We start from the raw sequence: 14,806 nt of genomic DNA on the forward strand, positions 1-14,806 counted from the left end.
ATTAAGTTAATGGAACTGAAAAGTTTAAGGCTGCTCCGATAGAATTGGAGGAAGGATCTTTTTTTTTGGTTTCAAAGTTTTGACTTATATTATTAATTAACCCCTTTTCAATGAAGCAGCTATGGCAAGAATCAGCCTGTGGCTTCACAAACTTGATGAATGCACTAAAACTTTTACAAATGGTCTCACCAGATTGTAAGAAAAACACTACCCTACCCTACCAGGGTTCAGAGCAAGTCAGAGGGTCGAGACAAAAGCGCCAAGATTAATAATCAGACTCCAAGAATCATAAAACGCCCAAAACTCAGCAGCCAAATTAATTCATTAGCATCAATCAAATCAAATGTAACCCTAATCAGGTAAGCACCAACTAAAACAAAAGCAACCCACAAAAATTCATTCCAATCCAACTTCAAGAATCTACACCAGTAATTCTAGACAATTTTTCAAAGGAAAAGGGAGGAAAAAGAACTAATAACAGACCATCATACCTCTGGAAATACTTAAGGAGTCTTCACCCTTGTTGGAGATGCTGTTGCAGGAACGGGGATGAGATGTCGCCGCCAGAGTGGGGATGAGCCTTGATATTGGCTGCTTTTAAAGGAAAAAAAAGTGAGAGAGAGAGAGAGAGATCATAATTGTAGCTGATTTTTAAAAGGAGAATAACCTAATTGGAGGAGTAGCTTACCTCTGAAAGTGGGTCTTCGCCGGAGCTGGAGATGCCGTCGGCGAAAAAGGGATTAGTTCGCCGATGAGATGTCGTTACCGAAGGTCTTTTATGGATAGTCTTCAATCGTCTTTTTCAGTTGAAGACTGTGAAAAGAAGAGGCTGTGATTTCTGGAGATGCCGCCAGAAATCATTTTCTCAACAGTGGAAACTTTGGAAAATGTTTTCGAGAAAATGTTTTCTGGCCAACCAAAACAGGCCCTTAAACTTATGAGTTTATTATTATATCAGTTAATCAAAATTTGCAGCCAAATCGTCCTGGGACCAAAAAAAAAAAAACATATTCGTAAGCAAAATCCATGGAACAAAATCAATGAAAGGAAAACCCAAGAATGAAAGAATAGGAATCTAACTCCATACCTGATCTTTAGGCCAAACTTGTTTCGAAGAAGGAACAGCAGCAATTGATCCAGATGCAAAAATGCACTGAAAACCTGCTAATTAGTAATTATTTAGCTGAAGAAGTGAAAAAAAAAATCTTGGTAAGGGCTTGATGATATAGCATGAAATTAAAATTTAGCAAGTAATTGAGAGTGATCCACTAGTAAAATGATATTAAAGCTTAAGATTTGTTATACTACATGTTAACCAAGAGCAGGAAGTATGCAGGTACACAGCTGAATCTGAACAAGCATGATTCGTTGGGCTTGCGTTACATCCCAGCTTAGAGAAAAATATGGCAGGCCTGCAAAAAAAATGGAATGGATGAATTACAAATTCATTCAATAGCTGATAGATAAGGTTATCACGAGAAATTTATTATCATGTTGCAATCTGATCCAACAAATTGTTGATTTGGATTAAGTGTCAAAGCAAGCTGATTTGCAGGTTGCTCTGAATATGTTTGTTGATGATCATCTAACCAGAATCTGGCAAGGAGCAAGGACAAAACTCAGTCTTGAGTCTTGACCATGGTTCAAAGTTGCGGTTGCGGTCGGACGTGGCTCGGACTGTTCCACATCATCGGTCTCGATATACCGATCGCCGTCTTGACGAAACGCAAATTTTGAAGCATTTAATATTCTAAAAATTGTTTGTAATAATATAAAAAAATATGCTAAACAAAAATAATAAAAAATTAGCAAAAGAAAAAAAAATAATATAAACAAAATATGCTGAACTCAAGATGACTCGGCGTCGGAGACTTCTCGGCCGAATTTTCGACGATCCATGTATTTTGGAGTCATTTCGCCACAATATCGGAACGGAGAGTTACATCCCGCTGATGACTCGACCGAGTCTTTGAACCATCATGGTCTTGACTACAAGAAGGTGAGATGACCATCAACAAACACATTCATACCTGTACTGGTACCAAGATGCTAGAGGTCCAAGTTTGAGTGATATTGAATGAAATCCATGTTAATGTTGTTCAAATTCACTGCAGCCCTCCATACAATCATTTAAAGGGAGGCATATGCGATGGGATATTCCTTTCCTCAAGAGCCCAGAAATACTTGATCACGCAACTCTACTTATTGGTTGGTAGCAGGAAATGTTAGTTTTGAATTCAAATAGCAGGATGCACATGTCAATCACCAGTTCAAACATGATAAAAGTGCTTAATAGACAAAGTAGGGACATACGTATGCAAGTTGAAATGGACTATTTAATTAAAAGGGATAAACTCGAAGGTTAATCAGTTTCTACTTTCGATAGTCCCTAGCATCTGCAGGCAGGCAGCTGCACATTAGAGTTGAGATGAATCATGATTGATCCGGGCTTGAGAAATTGAGAATCTTAAAGGCTATGCTGAGTTTGTTGTTGGTCTTTTATTCAACTCCAGCAACTAGGTTTTTTGGCATGACTTGCAAAGGTGTAAAAGAAGAGAAAAGCAACCTATTGCATTGAAAGTATGGCAACCAGAGGCAGTTCGAGGTATGCAAAAGCAGATGGTTGAGCAATATGATGTACCTGTTGAGTCTCGGATTAGTGCACAGGAGATGAAGCTCAGGCTTTGCAAGCAACAAATTGCTAATTATGATAGTAAGGCCCTTGTAAGTGCAGATTCTAGTGAATTATTGGGTGAATTATGGGACAAGTGTCTGAAGAACTTAATGCTCTTGTCTATGTATCACTGCAGAGAGTTGAAAATCAGAAGGTTGACAGAGCAAAAGAACAGCTGGAATCAGTAAAATATCACCCCCTGCATGACCTTTGCAGGAAAGGCAGCAGGAGTGATGAACACGGCGTAAGAAGAAAGAAGTGGAAACATGTATGAAGGTGAAGTTCCCCATTTTAAGGTCTAAAAACAGAACTTAGGAGATAAAACTGTAAGCTAATAAAAGTGGTGCATATGATATAGGAAACTCCCGTAGTCATTTCTCCTTGAGTAATGCAATGACTGGGCCTTAATAACCTAATTGGGGAGATTTCTCATATTTTAAAAACCTCGAGGGAGGATAGTAGGAATGTCAAAAACTCGTAATCATTATTCCAAATCTTCTATTCTTTCCGTCTCGTCTCATTTTGATAGTTTTGATTTTTTTTTTCACATAGTTTAGGAAAAATTACTAGTTAAATTTGTTGGAAGAGTAAATTTAGCCTACTGTTTTTCTAAAATACCCTTACATTGATATTAGGAGTATGACTAATCACTATACCTTTATATTAATTACAACAACAATACTATGGAAAATTGTACCATTCAAGGTATGAATCCAAGCAATTAATGAATTAAGTAGGTTATACTCACTAATAACAAAATATATTAAATAAGGGTATTTTAGAGAAGTTACAAGCTAATTATATTTTTAAATTGAAAAAACATACTATAATTTGAGACAGATGAAAAAATAAAATAAAACTATCACAGTGTGATAGAGGGAGTACAAGTTACTGAACAGAATGCAAGAAATGCAAGAAAATAGTATAAAACCTACCCTCAAGGGGCTTGTTTCAAATATGCCAGAGTATAAGACCGGTGGTTGATTTCTCTCAAAATGCTTTACTCTCTTTTCAATATATTTTTTGAAAGTTTCGATTAAATCCAACTTATATGTTTCAAAACTATAGAGGGCCTTTTCTATAGGTTGAATTAACCACATGAGGCATTTCTGTAATGGGTAGAATAGGTATATTAAATGAAAATTAATTATAAAAAACTGTCTTCAGTTACCAATAGTTGTAAAACAAGTGCGTGTGCTTCAAATATGTTAGTTTTGACGATTTTCATCGCTTTTTCAATTTAGTTCAAACCACGTTGGATTATATATTTTGAAATCACGGGGATTATTCTATATGTTCATTTAATCACAAATGGCTTTTTTATTTTTTTACCCTATATTAAATAAGGGTAGTTTAGAGAAATTAAAAGTTAACTATATTCTTCAATTGAAAAAAAATGAACTATAATTTGGAACGGATGGAAAAAAAAAAAACTATCAAAGAAAGATGAAGGGAGCATAAGTTATTATTGAACAGAATGCAGGAAAACCCACCCTAGAGGGGTTTGTTTCAAATATGCCAAAGCTCACGGAGGCTCTTGTAAATTATTACGCTCATGAGATTGCTATACTTAAAAAAAAAAAAAAACTGGACCGACCGTTGAAATTATAGTCGGGCCCATTTTGATCGTTGGATTGTGGGCAGGGCAGAGTACCCTTTTTTTTTTAACTTTCTTCAAAACTTTCGGACACCTCAGCGTCACAAACGGGCATTTTATAAAGTCCAAAGAAGCGCCGTCCGATTTCTCCTAACCAACGACCATAATCAGTCGACCGTTACATGGAAATCTCTGTCTGTCTAAACCCCACAAAATTTCAAATTTATACCATACCTTCCCTGCCAGACTTCAGACTTCCCTTCTTCTTCTTCTTCTTCTTCTTCTGCCCCCCAGAAATACCCCTCAGCTTTCTATGCTTACCATGAATTTCTGATCTTTGTTCTCATACAGCTGCCGACTTCTGTTTCCTTCTTCTCATACCCGTTTTCCCCGAAGAAAAGGAGAACAAAAAATTGGTGAAAATGGGTGTTGATTCTCCATCCTCATCTCCTGTGACAATTACAGTCTCTACCTCAGGTGGTGGTGGGGGCCATGGAATTGGCTTGACTAGTCCAATCCGGCGTCATTCCTTATCAAACAATCCGAATTCGCCCCTGAGTGGAAGAGGATTAAGGGCTTCCAGTGGAGGCAAAGCTTCTTCTTCCAATACTACTGCGAGGTATCTTTCTTTCTCTAAAGACAGCACCGAGGAGTTTGTCGCCTACACAGTTCACATTCCTCCCACCCCTGATAACCGGATAATCGCTGGATCTCAGAACAGCCCTCTAGACAGAAGCAAAAGCAGGGGAATTCCTAGTGCAGGCTTCATCAAAGATACTATTTTTACTGGAGGACACAATTCGGTGACTCGAGCCCACGTCAGGAAAAGCTCCGAGGAAGTTGAGCTACCAAATGTGAAGACAAAATCAAATCTGGTATGCGAAATCGAGGGCTGTGATGAGAAAGCTCTTGATAGGAATTCCAAAATGCAGTGCGAGTGTGGTTTCAGGATTTGCAGGGATTGCTTCTTTGATTGCGTTGAAAATGGAGCCGGAAGATGCCCCGGTTGCAAAGAGCCTTACAGGGGAGATGTTATTGATGACGAAATTCAGGATGAGCCACGGTCCCAACCGCGAATCAGAGTGGGAAAGAATTACTCTTTGGTTCAGTCTTTCAAGAATCCAAACCATGATTTTGATCATGCACAATGGCTGTTTGAGACCAAAGGAACTTATGGGTATGGAAATGCGGTTTGGCCTAGAGATGGATACGTGTCTGGAATGGGAACTGAGCGACATCAAAATCCTCCCGATTTCACTGACCGGAGAAACAAGCCCTTAACCAGGAAAGTTGGAATTTCTGCTGCAATAATCAGTCCCTACAGGTCAGAACCAAAACCAACCAGAGTTTTGTTTTCTAGTTCTTGTTTACTTTTTCTGCTCAATTGTTATACATTTTTGGTTTTTGCATGATGAAAAAGATCTTACTTTGAAGAATTTACTAGCATGTTATCGGACAAGGATATGTTTCTCTAATCTGCGATTGATCATTGACTAATTTATGTCGTATGAGATTCAGTCCACTGTTGCTCTGACTTTTTCATCTTTGCTACGCTCTAGGACCTTGAATAGTTTAAGAAATGCAAATTCCTTTTATATATATATATATATATATATAGGTAGTAGGATATTGTTACCGGAAAATTCAAATTGACGCAAGCTTATGTTGGCTTGGCTGTGTAGATTACTGATGGCTCTTCGTCTTGCTGCACTTGCCTGTTTCCTTACATGGAGGGTGTCACATCCTAATCATGAAGCAATGTGGTTATGGATAATGTCTGTTGTCTGTGAATTTTGGTTTGCACTGTCTTGGCTTCTTGATCAGCTACCTAAGCTTTGCCCTGTGAAAAGGGTGACTGACCTGTCGGTTCTGAAGCAGAGATTTGAATCATCCGATCCAAACCTCAACAATCCCAAAGCATTATCTGACCTTCCAGGGATTGATGTATTTGTCTCTACAGCTGATCCAGACAAAGAGCCACCTCTAGTTACTGCAAACACTATTCTTTCTATACTTGCAGTTGATTATCCGATGGAGAAGGTGGCATGTTATCTATCTGATGATGGAGGTTCTCTGGTGACATTTGAGGCTCTTGCAGAGGCTGCAAGCTTTTCAAAATCTTGGGTTCCCTTCTGTAGGAAACACAACATTGAACCTCGCAATCCGGACGCATACTTTAGTCAGAAGAGTGATCCTCTCAAGAACAAAGTGAAAATTGATTTTGTGAGGGATAGGAGAAGAGTGAAAAGAGAGTATGATGAATTCAAAGTCAGGATAAATGCCTTGCCGGAGTCAATAAGGAGAAGATCGGATGCATACAATGCTCAAGCAGAGCTAAGGGCTAGGAAGAAACAGCTTGAACTTGGGGACAATCTTTCAGAAGCCGTTAAGGTCCCAAAGGCTACTTGGATGTCCGACGGCTCTCATTGGCCCGGAACTTGGACATCGGCAGAGGAAGGTCATTCAAAAGGTGATCATGAGGGCATTATTCAGGTAAATTGCATTTTTACTTCTTGGTTTTGGTGCAATTTTCCTCCTTTAGTCTGATGTGATTCTTCATTGCTAATATCTTGTTTCGCTCTTTCAGATGATGTTGATGCCACCTAATTCAGAGCCAGTTTTTGGGACTGAAGCTGATGAGGACAACTTGATTGATACAGCAGAAGTTGATATCCGGCTGCCAATGCTGGTTTATGTCTCTCGTGAGAAGCGGCGTGGTTTTGAACACAACAAGAAAGCTGGAGCCATGAATGCCCTAGTCCGTGCCAGTGCAATTATGTCCAACGGCCCTTTCATTCTTAATTTGGACTGTGACCACTATATCTATAACTCCTTGGCATTGAGGGAGGGAATGTGTTTTATGCTAGACCGAGGTGGTGACAGAATTTGTTATGTACAATTCCCTCAACGATTTGAGGGGATTGATCCAAATGATCGGTATGCAAACCACAACACTGTATTTTTTGATGTGAGTATGAGGGCTTTTGATGGATTACAAGGTCCAATGTATGTCGGAACAGGCTGCATTTTCAGGAGAATTGCTCTGTATGGTTTTAGTCCACCTAGAGCGACAGAACATCATGGATGGTTTGGAACAAAGAAAATAAAAACGCTCCTCAGGAGGAAATCCAAGGCGCCAAAGAATCAAGATGATGTGGAAACGCTTTTACCCATTTTGGGTGATGAAAATGCAGATGACGAAGCTGCCAAGGCCTTGCTTTCAAAACAATTTGGAAACTCAGCTTCTCTGATCGACTCCATTGCAATAGCTGAATTTGGGGGCAGGCTGCTTCATGAATTGCGAGGAAAGGGATGCCTGGGAAGGCCAGCTGGTTCTCTTGCTGTGCTGCGTGAGCCTTTAGATGCAGCAGCCCTGGCAGAGGCAGTCAGCGTTGTGACATGCTTCTATGAGGACAAAACTGAGTGGGGAAAAAGGGTAGGTTGGATATATGGTTCTGTAACTGAAGATGTTGTCACAGGTTATCGAATGCACAATAGAGGTTGGAGATCAGTTTACTGCATCACAAAAAGAGATGCTTTCAGAGGGACGGCCCCAATCAATTTGACAGATAGGCTCATCCAAGTGCTCAGGTGGGCAACAGGTTCTGTTGAAATCTTCTTTTCTCGAAACAATGCCTTATTTGCAAGTCCTAGGATGAAGTTTTTGCAAAGGGTGGCGTATTTCAATGTCGGAATGTACCCTTTCACATCTGTGTTCCTCCTTGTTTACTGTCTTTTGCCAGCACTGTCGTTGTTCTCTGGAAAGTTCATTGTGCAGTCACTTAATGTCACGTTTCTAGTGTTCTTGCTGGCCATCACTCTCACCTTGTGCATGCTTGCACTGCTTGAGATTAAATGGTCAGGCATCACTCTCCATGATTGGTGGCGGAATGAGCAATTTTGGCTAATCGGAGGAACCAGCGCACATCCTTCAGCTGTGGTGCAAGGACTGCTGAAGGTGATAGCTGGAATTGATATCTCATTCACCTTGACATCTAAATCAGCAGCACCTGATGATGAAGATGATGAGTTCGCTGAGCTGTATGAGTTTAGGTGGACTGTTCTGATGGTTCCGCCAATCACAATAATATTGATTAACATGATAGCAATCGCGGTGGCAGTATCCAGGACGCTGTACAGTCCTTTCCCGGAGTGGAGCAAGCTCCTTGGAGGTGTTTTCTTCAGCATCTGGGTGCTGTCTCATCTATATCCTTTCGCAAAGGGGTTGATGGGAAGAAAGGGGAAGATTCCAACCATTGTATATTTGTGGTCTGGACTGATATGTATTGTTCTTTCGTTGATTGCTTTGTACTTGTATCCTCCTTCCGGGGAACAAAGAAGCTTCCAGTTTGAGTTTCCCTAGAGAGAGGAGAAGCAGAGTTGCCAATGTTCCTCGGCAGCTCCTCAATTTGCCATCATTATTCAGGCCAAACAATAGTGTAAAGAAAGTGCATCTCAATTTCGTGTATTACTCTCTCCTCACTGTTGTGTTTTTTCATATGCCTTAGGATATTCTTGAATTTGATTTGTACAATTTAGACGACCTCAGTATTGAATGGTGTTTTGCCAACTATGATACTGCAACTCAGTTATTAAGTTGTTTGATACTGCATTCTATGTAGAATATAGCAAGGCAGTAGCAGGCAATACACAGCAGGCATCAATGCATACATGATACAACTCCCTATTCTGCTATTTCCTGCTCTCTTTGATAGCTGAAATGTCACAAATTGTCTACACTTGAAGAATGGTCACTGTGCTGAAAGGGGAAGTGAAGAAACCTAAGGTTAAAGCCATTGAGATCTCTGGCTAAATTGGTTTTGGATTCTGAGCCTGGTGGAGGTTTTAGTTCTGCAGAGTAATTGTTTGGGGTGTAAAAAAAACTGGAATGCAGAGTGTAAATTGTTTGGGGTGTCGATTAGACCAAAACTCGACTCGACTCGTTTGCATCCATTTGCATCTCACACAAAAAAGATCATAGAAAAGGTCACAGGACGAAGGAACGTGTAAGCAAACCTTAACTTAAGTTGCCACTACAGGGATCGGAGAGCAGAATAGAATACCAGCTCAGGGACCATTCGAGTCCTAATATTTTCCAAACCTTAAAAGAGTAGTACGTGACTTTAGGCTCCGGAATAGCTACACATTGTGCTGTGAATTTGCTGAATTCAAGAATATATAAAGACAGAAAGATTTGCCTTTGCAATACAGCAGTTCTTGTCGTAACTACATTGATTCCTTAGTGTTCTTTATACAACCTACATCAGCTTGAAGAAAGTTTGAACAGCATTTGTACTCTGATATCAGACACCCTCAAGTATTGATGCAATGATACTTGTTTAAAAGGAGCATGGAGTTGACATCTACTCTATCTCTATAACCACTACCAGTGATTTTTGTTTTAGTCTAATAAACAGGAACCTCGGAGAAACAAAAGAGCATTCTTGCAAGCTAACTATTACAACATAATCTAATACATGATGTGCATCTCGTAATGAATAATCTCACAGGCTCATATCTAAAGCTAAGTTATAAGAAGCCATTTGCAGGCTAGCAGCAACGTCCCACACTCTTTTATCCAATTGAGCTGTCCTTCTGTACCTTCAGCCTTTCATTATCCTAGCCTTCAACCACAACCTACTTAGATCATGGATTAGCCAGTAGCCCCTTTCTCTTTGTAACTAGGAAGGGAACTTTGTGCTGTTGAAATGAGAATATCGACACCAGGAAGAAGTTCTTAACAGGCAACTCATGTAGGTGATAATACTGCCTCGAACGGTTAAAGAAGCAGAGCAGCAGATCTTTGCTTCAACTTTTCATATTTAAGCTAACTTCTATTAAGCCACTGATACATGGTATCAGTATACCAATTTACCTGCCAAGTGTAGAATACTTATTTAACATTAAAGACAACAAACTACACAAGAACCTGGCCCCTGAACATTCGATTTTTAAGAAAAGAAATTGCACGCATTGAGCTGACTAAGAATGTTTAGGCACGACTTACTGCAAGTTCGAACTATAGGAGGGAACATCTTCTTCAATGTTCTTAATGCCACTAAGACAGGGTGGCATTGCTGCTCCAAAGTAAAAGAATGCCATCATTCTTGACAACTCATCTGCCGTTCGAATCGCTGAAGAAGCAAAAGGAAATAAAGTTAAATCACAATGATAGTTTCTTATGAAGGCAATCATCTAATCAGAAACTTCTCAACACTTGAACTTTACCTTTCTCGCGATGTAAGATTTTCCCTGCTTTAATAAATATGAGCTCCGGGAAAACAGAGACTTGTAGAGCAGAGACCAAACCGAGCTCTTTAACAGCATCAATTGCTACACACTATTTTGAAATACACGTATCAATATGCTGAACATGGTAAACTAGCAAATAACCTAATAACTCAAAGCCCTCGCTTACTCTAGGAGATGGTAGCCTGCAGTTCCATATGATATGCACAGCGTTCTCCAATTCATTCCTAATCTTTTCATTTTCCTTTGGTCTGCATAGATCATAAAGCTATGAGGAATAATGAAGAAATCCTTACAGAAGCAACCAATTATAGATCTTTTAAAATTCTTTCCATTGGATTGCATTCTTGAGGATTTTTTCAGAATAATCAGCACTTTCTCGTGGAAGAAAAGGTGGTCGGCAAGCTATAATGGGCATTGTAAAATGTGTTAGCAAAATGCTCCAAAAAATGTTTTGCCAATGACTATTTTGCTCAATATAACCCAGCTCAGAAAATGTAGCTGCAAAGGGTGTTACCAAAAGCCTTCCATCTGCATTTTCATATGACTACCCCCCCCCCCCCCCCCTCCAAAACAAACAAAAAAAAAATAATCCAGGTTCTCCCCGGAGCTGAAATTTTACCAAAGTACTCTATTTTTCAGGATAACAGATCTACAAATATATATGTAGACAAATGCCACAAAGTTATCCAAAACCCAGAAAATTAGGATCAACAAGCAAGGGGAAGAGCACAAGAGGGGAGGTAGAGGATTATATCAATTCTTTCAAAATTTTGCTCTACAGTAACTTTGCCAAGTCAAGCAACCAATCAAGCCTATGTAGGTGAATCAAATCAAATGACGCCAATTGCAATCAGTAAATTCTTGTTGGCACATTACCAGGACCTCAGTTCTATGTTTGCAAGTTATTCGATGCAAGGTAGGATATAGAAGCAAGTCAGAGTTGAAAAACTGAAAAGACGTAATCACATAATACCGAGACCTTAAGATAAATCGGCAAACACTTAGCTGGCAATAGCCTGCTATAAAGGTCAAAGTAACTCAACAAAGGCTATGCATATGCAATATCAATAGCATTTCTGGACAAAAGTCCCTAAATGTTTAACCCAGGGAGAGACAGATCTCTTTAAGTTCATAAGAACTTAAAGAGATCACCTAGCTAAGAAATTGATAGCCAGAAATTATCCCAAAATGATTCAGGCAGCAAATAGTCGGGCATCAGCACTAATCTACAACACTAAGCATCATATTAAAAGACAGGCAATTTGAGGTAACTAATCCCGATAACATTTTAAAAAGAAAAACATGGACATTAAAACCAATTAACTTGCACTAAAGGAGTGCCAATGACAACAACAAAGTAAAGCAAACAAACCTTTTATAACGGTTATGTACAAGAACAACTAAAGGACTGATGTCCTTGAACACTGCCTCTTCCCATTCTGCAGATGTTATGTCCTTAATTGGACGGATATAATCATCATCTTGCCACACAATTTCATTTTCACTATCATAGTTGTCATCATCATCCTTCTTAACATTTTTAATGGTAATCTTGTTGAAGAATTGACCTAAGCTGAAACCCCAACCATCAGCATCTTCTGGCCAATTGGGGTCATCTTCGTCAACAACAAGAGGATAATCAGCCAAAAGCTTTTGCATCTTTTTTCTACGTTCATCAGGATCTGCCTCTTCATCAACGGCAGGGTTCTTACTGATCACTTCCCTAATTTTTTTCCTCCATTCCTGCCTCTCTTCATCATCCATATCGAAGGCATCATCAGGTATAGAATTTTCACCAGATTTTTTGCTTCCTTTCTCCTTCCCATCCTCCGCCTCTGATACATCCACCGCTTTAGTAGTCTTTAACCTATATTTTCTGAACCCATGAACCTGATCAAAAACCCCTACCACTAAGACCTCCACAATGGTATGAATTGACACAAATGAATATTATGAAGTAGAAATAGACATTAGACACGGAAGGGAAATGAGGATCAGATCCACGTACCCATGAAGGCGATCTGGATAGGCCGTTCATAGACATCCAGGTTGATGATAAAACAGTATGGTTCTGTTTCTTTCTCCTCATAGAGAGATCACCATAGCATGAAGAAGAATCTTTTCTGCCTTCTATTTTAATAGGTGAGAAACAAGACTGCAGCCTCAATGCATCCATTTGTTGTAACCACGACTGCCTTTTATTTTAGTAGCTGAAGAACAACCTTTGATGCAAGGTCCTCTTATTGCAACCAGTGCTGCAAAATAACAGTGAAAACATTTTCAACTTGAGTAGCAGCAACAGTGGCCTCAATAGACAAGAAAAGACGTGTGTGCAATACAAATGCAGAAAAGAACCCAAAACAAATCCAATCTCAATATCCACGTAAAGGTAGAAGCTTTACTCCTAAATTACAATGGCAAATGTCAATGGTTAAACAGGCTATCTTATCTTTATTCCACGGAAACACCGTTAGCAATTCCTTCTTTCCAGTCTTCCAGGAAAAAAAATGAAAATAAGAATATATTTCACAAAACTTTTCGTCTGTACTTGACTTTGTGTGATCGTGTTCTTCTCAACCATCAGGGCAGAAGCATGAGATAAAGAAAGTATGATATATGAAAGGGCATGACACTAAAAGATCCTTTGAAAAAAAAAATCAGAATTTAGCAAACGCCAACACCAGTGGAGTGCTGAAAAATGAGATTCGAGCTAAATACACACTACTCATTCAACAGCCAACCCAGCAGCCTCAAAATGTGGAATTAACAAACAAAGCCCCATAGAGCAACCCCTTCCTTTGTAGCAGAAAAATGGAAATGTGCAATTTTATCAAGGATTAAATGAAAAGAAAAGGACAAATAGATAACAATAGAGAAGCTTTAAATTACAATTACAGGAGAAGATGTCTAAAGGTTATCTCCATAGGAAAACTCCCATAACCCCTCACTCCCCAGTGGAAAAGATGCTGTCCACATTTCAATTGAAATCACAGAGAAAGATTCAAACTTTGAGTTGGGGAAAAAAAAAGAAGAAAAAAGGCAACATGCAGCATGGAGGACTCGCATATATTTGTACTACTACTAACTCCTGATGGCATAGAAGGTACAAAAGTTTAGTAGTAACCAAGAAAGGGATTTGAAGGCGGGCTTCTTACCACTTACAATAGTATTTTGTTTTGGTACTGTGAAAAGCTTGAATCCAGAGAGGCACAGATAGAGATGTGGGGTGGTGAAGTTCTTTGCTTTGCGGATGGAAACCGGTCTCCTCAATTCTTTCTTATTAGTTCTTCTTCCTGGTATTTAGTATTACGGACTACAAAAGATAGCAAACTTGGTATCCTGCTACTGTTTTCTACTCTAGCAGTGGCATGGCGAATTCCTGGAGCAAGGGATGATACAACAATAGGGATAATTTCAGAAACCGCCCGTGAACTTTTATAGCTGTTGCACGATACACCTCAAAGTATGTTTATAGGCATCAAACCCCCCTCACTTTGTCCAGAATCATCTTAGACTGCCAGTCTTCGATAAAGATCATCCCTTGCAGATAATGCTGAAGTTGTGTTGCATAGAGTGGGATGTGATGGTCCATAAAGCATCTAAATAATTTTGGAATATGGTGTATGCGAAAAAAAACTGTTGTTTGGAATATATTATTATTTATATATCAATTATTTTTGGTACTTTTTTCTTTATTCTTTACCTTGTTCCATTTTACATTTTTCTTATTCTTTTCTGTCTTGTATGACTAGTTATTTCAATTTTTTACTATTATTATTTATATATTATTTTTAATGAACTTCAACTTATTCTCTTTTCATCTCTTTTTTATGTTCAATTATTAGTAGTAATAATAATTGCAAATATATGTTAGCTATGTGCAAAGCATATTTTGTATAGTATTCAAATTATTTAGATACATCAAAAACAAAAGAGCTCATAATAAATCTAATTATTAATAGAAAAGTCACAAATAATAAGATTAAAATAAAAAAGAAAATATTAGTAGCAGTATATTATTGGTTAAAGACATTTTTTTAGAAAGTTTTTATTCATTTGAGTAGATAAAATTTTCGTACTTTTTGTTTTCTTTTTGGATAAGAAAATTATTTCGAATAATATTTTACTTGCATCACAAACACAATTTACAATAAATTTTTTATCTTTCCAACCATCTTTTTTTTTTTTTTTGCGTACATTACATCCCAAAAAATACTATAATAGTTATTTCAATTAATTTTCTTCTTGGATTGTGAATAGTCCATGAAGTGCATAGAGGTGCT

General features: G+C 38.6%; 3 protein-coding genes across 5 annotated transcripts; 2 read left to right on the forward strand and 1 right to left on the reverse strand.

Annotated features, from left to right (window-relative positions):
- Positions 1-1,897: 1,897 nt before the first annotated feature.
- LOC140038592 (F-box protein SKIP24-like) lies at positions 1,898-2,948 on the forward strand. The gene is made up of 3 exons (XM_072083977.1): positions 1,898-1,999; positions 2,521-2,724; positions 2,811-2,948. The coding sequence occupies exons 1-3, from the start codon at positions 1,898-1,900 to the stop codon at positions 2,946-2,948; spliced, it is 444 nt and encodes a 147-aa protein (XP_071940078.1).
- A 1,489-nt stretch (positions 2,949-4,437) lies between these two features.
- LOC113735225 (cellulose synthase-like protein D5) lies at positions 4,438-8,873 on the forward strand. Its single transcript, XM_027262227.2, has 3 exons — positions 4,438-5,595; positions 5,954-6,764; positions 6,859-8,873. Exons 1-3 carry the CDS (start codon positions 4,694-4,696, stop codon positions 8,632-8,634), a joined length of 3,489 nt encoding a protein of 1,162 aa, XP_027118028.2. The 5' UTR covers positions 4,438-4,693; the 3' UTR covers positions 8,635-8,873.
- Positions 8,874-9,464: 591 nt separating this feature from the next.
- LOC140038332 (thioredoxin-like fold domain-containing protein MRL7L, chloroplastic) lies at positions 9,465-14,112 on the reverse strand. Of its 3 annotated transcripts, none has more exons than XM_072083644.1 (7): positions 13,686-14,112; positions 12,532-12,778; positions 11,896-12,413; positions 10,690-10,771; positions 10,500-10,611; positions 10,279-10,405; positions 9,465-10,146 (listed from the first exon to the last, which is right to left on the reverse strand). In XM_072083644.1, exons 2-7 carry the CDS (start codon positions 12,697-12,699, stop codon positions 10,143-10,145), a joined length of 1,011 nt encoding a protein of 336 aa, XP_071939745.1. In that variant the 5' UTR covers positions 12,700-12,778; positions 13,686-14,112; the 3' UTR covers positions 9,465-10,142. The 3 variants fall into 3 exon arrangements, with proteins under 3 accessions (XP_071939745.1, XP_071939744.1, XP_071939746.1); XM_072083643.1 differs by having other exon boundaries at positions 13,679-14,111; XM_072083645.1 differs by lacking the exon at positions 13,686-14,112 and having other exon boundaries at positions 11,896-12,399; positions 12,532-12,668.
- Positions 14,113-14,806: the final 694 nt, after the last annotated feature.

This window comes from Coffea arabica, chromosome 3e (assembly GCF_036785885.1).
Source record: "Coffea arabica cultivar ET-39 chromosome 3e, Coffea Arabica ET-39 HiFi, whole genome shotgun sequence".
Lineage (NCBI taxonomy): Eukaryota > Viridiplantae > Streptophyta > Magnoliopsida > Gentianales > Rubiaceae > Coffea > Coffea arabica.

What these genes read in the sequence shown, in the direction of transcription:
- LOC140038332 (XM_072083644.1), bottom strand. Translation starts at nt 12,699, where the DNA reads ATGGATGCATTGAGGCTGCAGTCTTGTTTCTCACCTATTAAAATAGAA. An exon ending in GCAGGCTACCATCTCCTAGA is followed by an intron (nt 10,612 to 10,689) that starts GTAAGCGAGGGC and finishes ATTTCAAAATAG; the next exon opens with TGTGTAGCAATTGATGCTGT. An exon ending in AATCTTACATCGCGAGAAAG is followed by an intron (nt 10,406 to 10,499) that starts GTAAAGTTCAAG and finishes TTGCTTCTTCAG; the next exon opens with CGATTCGAACGGCAGATGAG.
- LOC140038592 (XM_072083977.1), top strand. Translation starts at nt 1,898, where the DNA reads ATGTATTTTGGAGTCATTTCGCCACAATATCGGAACGGAGAGTTACAT. An exon ending in ATGGTCTTGACTACAAGAAG is followed by an intron (nt 2,000 to 2,520) that starts GTGAGATGACCA and finishes TCCAGCAACTAG; the next exon opens with GTTTTTTGGCATGACTTGCA. An exon ending in ATTATGATAGTAAGGCCCTT is followed by an intron (nt 2,725 to 2,810) that starts GTAAGTGCAGAT and finishes GTATCACTGCAG; the next exon opens with AGAGTTGAAAATCAGAAGGT.
- LOC113735225 (XM_027262227.2), top strand. Translation starts at nt 4,694, where the DNA reads ATGGGTGTTGATTCTCCATCCTCATCTCCTGTGACAATTACAGTCTCT. An exon ending in GCAATAATCAGTCCCTACAG is followed by an intron (nt 5,596 to 5,953) that starts GTCAGAACCAAA and finishes TTGGCTGTGTAG; the next exon opens with ATTACTGATGGCTCTTCGTC. An exon ending in ATCATGAGGGCATTATTCAG is followed by an intron (nt 6,765 to 6,858) that starts GTAAATTGCATT and finishes TCGCTCTTTCAG; the next exon opens with ATGATGTTGATGCCACCTAA.